At 42.0% G+C, this 11,957-nt stretch overlaps 1 protein-coding gene across 3 annotated transcripts in view; it reads right to left on the bottom strand.

Moving 5' to 3' along the window:
- The window catches only part of Trim34 (tripartite motif containing 34), a 29,185-nt gene extending 18,405 nt beyond the window's left edge, over nucleotides 1-10,780 (bottom strand). For 2 of the 3 annotated variants that reach the window (XR_007103835.1, XM_047515871.1), the window contains exons 1-3: nucleotides 10,660-10,780; nucleotides 1,264-1,752; nucleotides 559-654 (exon numbers count right to left, since the gene is read on the bottom strand). Coding sequence is in view for 2 of the 3 variants with exons in the window: in XM_047515871.1 (XP_047371827.1) it covers nucleotides 559-654; nucleotides 1,264-1,713 (546 nt within the window). In the remaining variant the exon portion in view is untranslated. Of the gene's footprint in view, nucleotides 1-558; nucleotides 655-1,263; nucleotides 1,753-10,585 lie in introns of all 3 variants that reach the window. The other variant, XM_047515872.1, reaches the window with a different exon arrangement.
- Between the last annotated feature and the right edge of the window lie 1,177 nt (nucleotides 10,781-11,957).

The raw sequence follows: 11,957 nt of genomic DNA on the forward strand, positions 1-11,957 counted from the left end.
TCTGTTAGGTTGAGGGTCCACTGTGTAAGATATTAGGAGCCAGGAGGAAAACATTCTTGAGGCACTTCAAGCCCGGAGGAATAAAAAAGAAGGAGAGCAATTCTGGGGGAATTGTTTTTTTTTATTTCCCCCTACTATTTTCCTTTCAATACCTTCTAAAGTAATGATCTCAGACAATATCTAGGACCATAGTCCGCAAGGCTTGACTTGTAGACAGTTACCCACAACTGCCCATTATCATGCGCCTCAATTCTGAACCTTGAAGAAACATTTGGTCTTTTGCCCAGTGACCTCCTATAAAGTGTAATAGCTTCAGTGGAAAAGAAAAATGGAATACAGTATTCTCTAGCCTTTCCCACCATACCGTTCATCTTTGTGCTCAATTCCAAATATTTTATGTACCATGACATGTCCACTCTCCAGCCCTCACCCCCAACAATCAAATGACTTCTGGATTTATTCAGCAGGGGACAAAGATGAAGGGGCTCCTAGGATTAGAACCAAAGGTCCTGCCCAAGATTCCTGTGTCAGAATCCCTCAGGAAGAGTTTCCTCCTGCCTTCCAAGAAATTATCTCTTCTCTAAGATCAGCTTCCAATTTTTCAGCTTCTTCTTGTTCCTTCTTCAGCCTCTGAAGAGCTGCCTGGAGCTTGTCCTGTGGGAAAGGAATCACACAAGAATCAAGCTTTGAGGTTTCTCCACAACTGGATAGAGGACCAACATGGAAGAAACCAGGTTGATCTCAGAAGAGACTAAAGTTTACAGAAACTGTGAGTTGATGATTAAAATCTATGACATGGGAGGAAATCTGAAGTGATGTATTCTTTATTCCCGGGGAATCAAAGTAATGATCTCACCAACAGCAACCTGCTTGTCTCTTTCCTTAGAGTGAGTCCAGACCCCACAGCAAGAGATACTCTCCACATTCAACCCACAATGTTCCCCAGCGATCATTCTGCTGAGAGGAGCAGTTAGAGCTAAACTTGGGAAAGAATTCTCCACCTACAATGAAAGGAGGAATCCTACCATCACCACCAAATCTACTCTTGGTTAAGATACTATATTATCCTAGGATCACCCTTCATGTAAATGGAGAGAATACACAGACTCCAGATTTTAGAGGATGAATGTAGGGTAAGAGACATACAGGAAAAATAAATCTCAGGATTAAGGACTATGGGTCAATGTGAGTAAAGAAGAATGGATAGGTGAAATTTCTTATCAAGAACCACCTAATGCCATCTCCCTCCGTCAAGAGACCTACCTGACATTCCTGGGTTACCTCATCCATGAGGAATGTGCGGTGACCACGGTGCTCCTGAGAACGCTCACAAAGCCAGCAAATGACCTTCCTGTCCTCCTCACAGAAGAGTAGGAGTTTCTCTCCATGGTGTGCACAAAAGTTTCCACTCTGCCTAATGTTGGGGCTCAACTTGACTTCCCTGAGTTCTTTTGCTATGTCAGTCAGAGGCTGATTAGCCCTTGGATTTCCAAATAAGTTCCTGATATTACATGTAAAACAAGTGTTTTCCCCACCTGGGCTGGTCACTGACTTCTTCCTCCTGGCGATGCATGCTTGGCAAAAGCTGTGGCCACAGCCTAGAGTCAGTGGCTCTATTAAATGCTTTAGGCAGATGGGACATCTTGCCTCTTCCTGTATGTTCACCAGGACTTTTGAAGCCATTGCCTTGCTCCCCTGGCTTCCTCCTGTCATAACTCCTGATGCGCTTCTTGTGTATAGCCTTCTGGATGGCTAGGAAGATTAAAAAAGGTTGGTGTGAGAATGGCAAAAACAAGGATTCTAACTGTGCACACATTAAGGACTGACCAAGACCACACTCTTTTTTTTTTTTTTTTTTTTTGGGGGGGGTACTGGGGATCAAACCCAGGGCCTTGATGCTTACAAGGCAAGCACTCTACCAACTGAGCTATCTCCCCAGCCCCAAGACCACACTCTTGAAGACCCAAAAGAAGAAGAGAGAAAAATCAGAAATGGAATTCAAGAGCCCAGTTAAGCCATTAATGCCCCTGGACATTTGTACTTGCTCTTTACTGATCTTCCTGTTGATATTGGCAAGATTTTTATTCTTCCTTCAACTCTCTCCTTACCTGGTTCCTCATCAGGCAGCCCGGCTCTAACTCATCTATTGAACAACAAATGTATCATTGGGTGCACATTGGCCATCACAAAATCTTATGTGTTTGAAGGTTCGGTGCCTGGTGCAGCAATGCTCAGAGCTGGTGCTTTAGGGAAGTGATTGGATCATGAAGCTCTGACCTCATTAGTGGATTAATCCACTGATAGCTGAATGGATCACTGGGAAGTGGTGGAAACTATATGCAGGTAGGAACTGGTTGGGGAAGTGTGTCCTTGGGGACTTAACTTGTCCCTAGATTCTCCCTCACAATTGTTGTCTTCTTCCTGGGTGCCCTGAGCTGAGCAGCTTTACCATGCCCTTCCACCACGATGTTCCACCTCACCTAGAGCCCAACCATGGACTAAAACCTCTGAAATCATGAATCAAAACAAATCTTGTTATTGTCAGTTATTTTGGTCACAGCAACCAAAGCTGACTAATATAATACCCAATTCTATGTCTGAGTAGAAATGGAGGAATCCACACAAGTTGGCAAGTCTTGAGGAGTCTTGTGTTTGTAAATAGTAGGATTTTATCTTGGTCTAAAAATATGTCAGGGCTGGCGCAGTGGCTCACACCTGTAATCCCAGTGACTCAGGAAGCTGAGGCAGGAGGATCATGAGTTCAAATCCAGACTCAGCAACTTAGGTCCCTACCCAACTCAGTGAGACCGTATCTCTAATAAAATATAAAAAAAGAGCTGGAGATGTGGCTCAGTGGTTAAGCACCCCTAGGTTCAATCCCTGGTACCAAAATAAATTAATTAATTAATAGATAATAAATATATTTCAGGGATGTTGACAGGAATCTAAAGAGGTATCTTTGTAGGGTTGGAGAGATGGTATAAATAAATCATAGAGTCATATCCATCTCAGATAGCTAAGAAAAATAAATTCCAATGGGATGTCTGTTGATCAGAAGAGAGAAGTCTCAATATATGAAGGGAGACCGTATGATGGAGAGATGTTTCAATCCACATTCATAAATTGAATGCTAATTATTCATTTATTCATTCAGCAAAGCAAATTATCACTGAAGATAGACTATCTTCAATGATTAAAATCTATAAAATGAATTAAAATCTGAAAGTCCAAAACTGAACATAAACAGATAACATTAACCATAATAAACTCAATGGTCAACTAAATAAGACAGAAACTAATTAAATAATCTTTAATAAAGGTGTAAAAGTATAAAATGACAGGCGGGATAGCCACTACTGCACAGAGGTATGTGCTTTGAGGAAATCCAATAATATGCCAAAGGGAGTAACCAAAGATATTCTCCTTAAATAATTAAAAGGTGAATTGAAAGTTGAATGATGAGAAGGGAATATGGAATGAGGAAGACAGAAATATTTTTAGGCAGATGGAATCACATTGGTAAATACCCTGAGAGAAGACAGAACATCTCAAGTTTCAAGTTGTAAGTGTGACTGATCAGCAGAGAGCTGTTAGGCCTTTAGCAATCCTGCAGGACCTAGCTACATGATACTTCCCAAGTGATGTGGAAGTGATGATCTCTTTCCAAAAGCAACATTCTCTTTCCATCACTGGAAGGAAGGAAGTAAGAGAAGTTGATGAAGGAAACAGAGAAGCAAGAAAAAAAATGAGAAATAAGGTAAAAGAAAGAAGATCAGGAATTAGATTGGTCATGTGGAAAATAAAAGGATCATCCTTAAACCTAAGATCTTTCTTCCTATACAAATGACATTGGGCTTACCTTCTCCTCGTACTTTCTTTTTTAAATTATGTTTTTGGCAAGCATAGAAGGGCTGTGTCACCTATAACAAAATATCCTCCTATAGGTCGTTAGAAGCTGCGTTCATGACTCTAACAAGGTAATCAGTATGTTGGAATGAGGTTTATGTAAGCCACGTGAGTTTCCCACACATCTGCTGGTTCTTGTTCTCTTAAAAATGAGCTTTCACCATAGGGATGGAGTTCCTCCTGCACCATTGTGAGGACCCTCTCTATACTGGATGCTGTGTGTCCCTGTCCATATCCCCTTGTTAAGCAAGTGAGCTTGGGCATATGTGCTGTTAGCACGTGTGAGTGGGAGTGGCAAACCAGTCCTGCAACTAGGGCTGGCAGTCAGAGTATATGCCACAAAATGGAGGCACCTTGGCACTCACTCTCAGTACCTGGGCTCCATATGGACAGTGGACTGTGAAGCAAAAACCAAGACAAAACAAAAAAACTAGTTTCAGTATATATTAATGTCTCAATGCATGCTCCAATGGATTGAAAGTTAAATCATGTTCCTGTTTCAGTTTAGATATCAGGTGCCCCCCAAAAGCTCATGTGTGAGACAATGGAAGAAAGCTTACAGGTGAAATGATTGGGTCATGTCCTGAGTTGCCTTCCTCCTCCACAAATTTCCATCAAGATGTTCTGCCCCACTTGGACCCAGAGCAATGGAGTTGGCAACCTGTGGATTGAGACCTCTGAAACCATGAGTACCACATAAACTTTTACTTTAAATTTGTTCTTGTCAGGTCTTTTGGTTACAGCAATGAAAAAGCTAATGAAACAATCTCCCACAAAGATATGCTCACCTTTGTAAATGAGACTTTATTTGAGAATAAGGTCTTTTAGATAAAATCAAGTTGAGGTCTTTCTAGATAGGATGGGTCCTAAATCCAATGACCTGCATCCTTCTAGAGTAGAGGAAGGGACACACAGGCACACAGGGAAGTAAGCTAAGCGACAACAGAGGTAGGGTTGGGACTGATAAGTCTGCAAGTCAAAGAGTGCTCAGGATTGCTAGAAACTACTTGAAGTAGGAGAGACATAGATCAGATTCTCCTTTAGAGCCTCCTGAAGGAACCAAGTCTACTATGAACTTGATTTTGAACATCTGGCCTCCTGAACTGTGAGAGAATGAATTCCTGTTGTTTTAGGTTATCTAAAACAGGGCAGTTTTTATAATAGCCCAAGGAAACTAATACAGTTGTAAAGGTTTGAGCCAGGTGCCACCTTGTAATCCGAATAACTCAGGAGGCTAAGATAGGAGGGTCACAAATTTGAGGTCAGCCTGGGCAACTTGATGATACCCTGTCTCAAAATAAACATAAAACAGGACTGATGAAGTAGCTCAGTGGTGGAGCACCCCTGGGTTTAAATCCCCGTACCACAAAGAAAAAGTTTGATAGTGAAAGACCCATAGTATGTGATAACCGGTACATCATCTCCCCCTCTGCAAAAGGAATCATGAAGCATAAAAAAGCTGTACAGAGATACTTCAGGCCTAGAGACTGGCTTGCTCCCTCAACCTCATCCATAAAATGAACCTAATGAGAAGAATGGTGGGTTTAATCTAGCCTATGGTCCGGATACTGAAAACTATCTAAAGGAGAAATGCTATTAACTCCTGGCTACAGTGACTACATATAGGTGGGACTAAAAAGTCTTATGACTAGCAAGATTTGCATGATATATACTCGTTATCACTGAAGCTGTGAACCCATCATAGATGTGGGATTCTCTGTTCTCTTTGCTTCCCCTTAGTGTCTTCCTGAAACTGAGAAACCTCAAGCACCTACAGAGGAGGAAGTAGTGGAACAAGCCTTGCCCCATGGAGCTGTGGCCACATGTTCACAGCTGGGCTGCAAGTTGATGTCGAAGCAGCTGCCACCATAACAACCAAAGAATGTGGAAGGTACAGCGGGGTCAGTACCTGTATGACCCCACCACTGCCCAAGAGAGACCCAAGCCCAGCAGCATTCAGGGAAGTAGAAAAGGAAACATGAGTGGCATCTGCCTGATAGAATGCCCAGGTCACCTGGCTACTGTTAGGTCAAAACTCCTAAAACAGAGATCTCTGAAATAAAAGGGTTTATTGGGCCATTACAAATGCTGACCAACAAGAAGCTGTCCCAGGACAAGTTCTCTCAGCCACCTGAACAATAAGGCTAGGTGGCAGTTGAAAAAATGTCTTCTGGATCTAAGCCAGAGAATTTTATAATAAAAACCAAAGGAAGGAAGGCAGACAGAGGTTATTTACACTGAATCTACATTGGTTATTGAAAAGACGGGCAGGAGTACAGTGAGCTTGGAAGACTTTGGGATAGGTGGGCAACATGCACCTTGAAGGGTTGAGATAGGATTTAAGGTTTTAACAAACATGAACGTAAAATGGTGCTTTGGTTTTTGTGGCCTGTATCTTGTAACTAATTAACCTCGCTGCCACCTCCCCTCCCTTCCCACCTCCACTCCACTTTGTAATTAAATTTAGGACACCTCAGAAATCTTTTCTTATCACTACCCTGGGTGTCAGGTAGGTCTGGGGATATAGCTCAGTTGGTAGAGTGCCTGCCCCGCAAGCACAAGGCCCTGGGTTCAATCCCTAGCATCGGAAAAAAAAAAAACAAAACTCTAAACCCTGGGTGTCAGGTGATTGCACCAACACTTGAGTCTTCCCCTACCATCTGCACTGGTGTAAATGCAAACTCTGTCTCTCTGCAGGTTAAGTAGTAAAATTGGACCTTGTTTAGGAAGGGGACTTTGGGGAAGGCTGTCCTTTGAAGTTTTTAGATAGTCAATGAATTCCCAAGTCACTTTTTACTATAGTACCATTTTTGATTAGCAACCCCTAGTATCATGTCCTCTCATCTAGTCCAGCAGAATATGTTGAGAGTGGTTTCTTCAAGTTAGCTTCAGCCATGTCCACTGCCACCACTCTGGTACAAGCCACCTGTTTATTCTGCCTTGTTTCCAGGAAATTGTTCTCCTATTGGTGTTCTTAATACTTTTCGTGGTCTTTCTTACTTGGCTCTCTTCACTCTTCTTATGTTATTGCCTGCAGGAAACCTCTTAAAGCAGACATCAATTAAGTCACTCCTCTGCCCAAACCCAGAATGAGGTCAGTTTTTTTTTGTTTTTTCATAGCGGCATATTTTTTATAGCCAAAGCTTAGAAGCAGCCAAGTGTCCATTACTGGAGAAATGGGTAAACAATGCGGTCTGTTTGTAGGAGAATATTATTCAGCCTTAGAGAGGAATGAATACATGCTACAACTTGGATGAACCTTAAAAACATTATGCTAAATGAAAGAAGCCAGTCACGAGTTCATATGAACGATTCCATGGCGATCCAGGTAGGTTTGGATAACAAATCCCCTTCCACTGCAGCATCCCTCTGAGCCCACCTGCTATTCTCTCAGAACATTCTTCCCCAACCAACCCTGTCCTTATTTCAATGCCTGGGAAAATCCTAGCCTGTATTAAAGACTTTAAATTCCTCACATTCTTCAGAGTCTATTCAAAGTTCTTCAGAGTCTATTCAAAGTTCTTCAGAGTCTATTCAAAGTTTTCCTTACAAGGAGGGGTTTATGAAAATTATTTAAATTTGAAAGGTCTTCATCAGGTCTCTTGAGAATCCATATAGTATCACAATTCACAATAACCAAGCTATGGAACAACCTACATGCCCTTCGACAGATGAAAGTATAAATAAAATTATATTCTATATATACATGCTAAGTGAAATAAGGCAGTCCCTGAAAACCAAATGTCAAATGATTTCTCTGATATGCAGAAACTAATCCAAAATAAAGGAAAGATTTTAAAAAATAGAACAAAGGTCAATAAAGTAGACCAAGTGGATTGAAGGGGAGGGAGTAGGAATGGGATAAGGAAAGAATAGTGGAACGAATCTAACCTAATTTTCCCGTGTACTAAAATAAATATCCCACAGTGACTCTCACCATCATGTACATCCACAAGATGCTAATTAAAAAAAATAGCAGAAAGATCAGTAGAGTATAGGAAAAGCAATAGGCAGAGGGAGGAAGGGAACTGGTGAAGGGAGGAAGAGAAGGAAGGGAGAAGTACTAAGGACTGAATTACAACAAATTATATTCCATACTTTAATAATTTTGTCAAAATGAATCAATGTTATGTATAACTAAAAAGAACCAATAAGAAAAAGAAAACTGTAATATTGGTTACTGTCTCATATAGTCTATCTTCTTGTGTACTACATATATATATATACATATATATATATGAATGATATATTTTGCATATTATTGTGTATCTTCTTGCATAGTCTATCAATTATTTATTATTATCGTTCCCTAACTAGAATGTAAGTTCCTACATGTATTTCATATTTATTAAATGTTGAATGGATGCTCACAGCACTTTTTCACACCAGTAACCTGCTTTAGTTCCTTTGAATTGAGTTTTGTATGACTAAGTAAGTTCATTTTAGCCTGTATCTTGGTAGATCAGCCTCTGAGCAGAAGTGAACCCTCCCCAGGAGTCAGGCAGATTCATAGCAAGGCAGGCACAGTCACCTCTGAGCAGGGGGAGTGTGGGACAGCACTGTAGGTATCAGAATGCACCTAACACCTTCCAAGGCCAATTGCTCACAAATGGGAAATACTCAGGGTCAACAGAGAGCAAGTGGCTTAGCAAGATCATTGCAACTTTGGGTTCTTCCTGAACAACAACCTACTCTTACTGCTGATTAGCTCTGAGCAAAGAAAACAGTAATAAATTAATGATCAATGCAGAGGTGTGGAGTAGGATTTTTTTTTTAAAAGGCAGAAAGGAGACATAAAGGAAGAACAAAGAAATGAAAACTTAATTCACAAGTGCCACATACTTTTCTGGGTTGTCAGTCCCTGAGCCAGCTTCTCTCTCCCAAGTTTGTCACTCCCAAATTCCTAGGAAATCTCTAAATCTTAAAGTTAAACATAAATCCATTCACTTGTGATGAATATCTTGAGCACTGCTAATTAAAGAGGTAAAGAGAGATAGGGTATTTTGTTAAGTAAAGGGAGATAGGGTATTTTGAGAAACTTGTAATTTTTTAGAGGGGCTTTCCAGCACTATTATATTGACCAGATAATGAAGACTAGGTCAGTATAAGGATCCTAACACTGACCAAACACCATAATCTTCTTGAGATCACCACACTGATATCATTCCTACATACCTGTGCATATCCAGGCCTCACAAAGTTTCCTTTAAAAACAGCTGCGAGTCCCCAAACCATCTCTCACTGTTGAGGTGACCCACATTTTCCCTGGAATATGTACCTTTTGCTATCCTAGATAAATCTTTGTTCCTCTACTGACACATACTGAAATTCTTTTCTATCACTTATGTCAAGGGCCCCACTGGTCCTGAGCTGAGTTTCCCTTTCTCTCTGAGAACTCCTTGGGACTGTCTTCTAGTTATATCTCTTTTCCCAGGACAGGTGTGCACAGGAGAAAGAATGATGACCAAGTTCCAAGGCAGGGGGGAAGACAGGGTTACACGTATTTCTGAAGTAAGAGTAAGCCAGGCACAGCAGCTCATGTCTATAATCCCAGCAGCTAAGGAGGCTAAGGACAGAGGTTTGCAAGTTCAAAGCCAGCCTCAGCAACTTAGTGAGGCCCTAAGCAACTTAGCAAGAACCTGTCTCAAAATCAAATGTTAAAAAAAAAAAAAAAAATGCTGGGGTATGTGGCCCAGTGGTTAAGCACCCCTGGGTTCAATCACTGGTATTAAAAAAAAAAAAAAGAAAGAAAGAAAAGAAAAAGAAAGAAAGAAAAAAGAAAAAAAAAAGTTGAAGTAAAAATAAGCAAGTTAGGTGAAGTGTCACACTCCTGCAGATTCAGCTATTGAGGCAGGAAGATCCCAAGTTGGAGGCCAGCCTGGGCAACCTAGCAAGACCCTGTCCCAAGAGGAAAAATAAAAAGGGCTAGGAATGCAGTTCAGTGGCAGAACACTTGCCTAGCATTCCAGAAGCCCTGGGTTCTATCCTCAGCATGAAAACAAAACACCAAACTAATCAAGTGTATACAGAGAAAAGCAAGCTGAGTCCTGAGACTGGAGTTCCAGAACACAAAATAAAAGGGAACAAAGAAGCAGACAGCAATCAGGTCATCTAACCAGCTGTCCCGGGCACGCTAAGGGCTGGGGACATGCCAGGAAGCCACAGCCTCACCTGATTGCCAGGAGGCCCCTGAAAAGCCAGATTCCCCCTGCGGTGCTGTGGGCTGTGTGTTTTTTTTTTTCCTATTTGATGCTAAACAATTCCACCTCAGGAGCTTGGGCTTTCACAAACGGGAATACAGGGACCCCTCTCCTCTGAGGAGGTAGAGTGGGACACAAAAGAAGAGGCCTTCTGTTTCTCTCTTTGAAACACAGAGACCAAGGAGATTCCAGTTCCCTTTATGAGGTAGAAAATCAAATCTACAGAACAGGAAGGCAACTGGGATGGACTCGGCCTGGAGAAGCAATCATTCCTCCAGGAAATAAACAAGACCTTGGCTTCCTCATCACTCTCTCTTTCAAGGCAGTTTTCCCCAGACTTAGGGCCGCCATCTCTCTGCACTCTTTACTTCCTTTTAGAGCAGACCAGTCTCTGAGCAGGAACTAAACTCCCCCGACTTCGCTTAGTACTTTCCTCCCAGCATCTCCCACTCTCTGCCCCCACAAACCTCCCCACACACCTTCAGGCCCCAGCGGGGGAAATCTCAACTCCTAGTTGAAGTGGTGGAGAAAAGCCAGGATAGGATTCACTCACCACAAGGTGCTCAGCTGCATGCAGTCCCTCCCTCCCAGAAGCTGGCTGAGAAACGAAAGTGAAATTCTTGGGGCTTGCAGGAAGAAGAACAGGGAAGTTTCTGGGCCAAGGGCCTACAATCCTTCAGGCCATGGGGGAGACAGTAAGGCCTTAACAAGTGTTTCTCCACGGGAGGAAGAGCAATTTGCACTGCAGGGAATTTCCTAATGTCCGAAGAGATTTCTGGTTGTCATAACAGGGGCTGCTACTGGCATCTACACTGGAGGCTGCCAAACATTCTACAATGCACAAAGCAATGAATTATCCAATCCAAAATGTTTCTGAAACTCAGCCCTATTGACAAACCCTGTTTTAACCTGTTCAACTCCCTAGGCCAGAAAGGCACCCAGTTTCTCCTCTGCTGCCACTTTTATGGTGGTTCACAGGACCCCTAATCAGTCCACCAATTTGAATAATCTCTTTAGGTCTAATGCTCCATTTGCCACCCAAAAGTAATCTATGACTTCCCAGGAGACAGGATGTGGGTAGATGAGGGCTGGGCCAAGATGGGATGGACCGGCAATAGAGAACTCTCGCAACTCTTCAGCGTGCTGGAAATGTTCTAAATCTTGATAATGTGGTAGTTATACAAGTCCTAAAACTTGTTCAGACCTCAGCAAACTGTGCACCTAAATGGCTGCATGTTATTGCTTGTAACATGTACCTCAATAACCTTGACTATGAAAGAAAATTAAGTTTTCTAGGTGATTCTTATGTGAATCAGGCTGAGAGTCACTGGCCTCCCATGCTAACACTGGTCCTTGGGGCCCTAGACAGAGAGGAGTGCTTTGAAATTGAGGTAAGCTTGAAACCTCTGATGGGGAGGAGTCTTGAACAGGAGAACCCCTCTCAGAAGGGGATTATGCAAGAACATTGTGCTTCTATGAAGAGCTTGCTGTTTTCGTGAAGAAAATTTAAGTTGATGTATTCATTTTCATTGTTTTATTTGAGAAAATTCTTGTTTCCTTCCTCCTGAAGATCTAGATGGAGAACAAACAGTGCTACCTCAGGAAATGGCTTGACAAGGTACAGTTGTCCTTTTGGCCTCTCCCATCATCTCCCTCATGTTTTAGGATCCGAAGTCCCAGCAGAAGGACAATTATGAATTTGTTGGAAATTTAACAACTGTGCCATGAAAAAATATCTGTATCCAAAAAAATTGGACTTATGTTTCGGCCACATTAAAGAAGTCGCAGATATGTCAAATCATTAGTTGAGATGTGTTCATTAAGTTAGTCCATGAGTTCTACGACACCCAA

Source organism: Sciurus carolinensis, chromosome 11 (assembly GCF_902686445.1).
Source record: "Sciurus carolinensis chromosome 11, mSciCar1.2, whole genome shotgun sequence".
Lineage (NCBI taxonomy): Eukaryota > Metazoa > Chordata > Mammalia > Rodentia > Sciuridae > Sciurus > Sciurus carolinensis.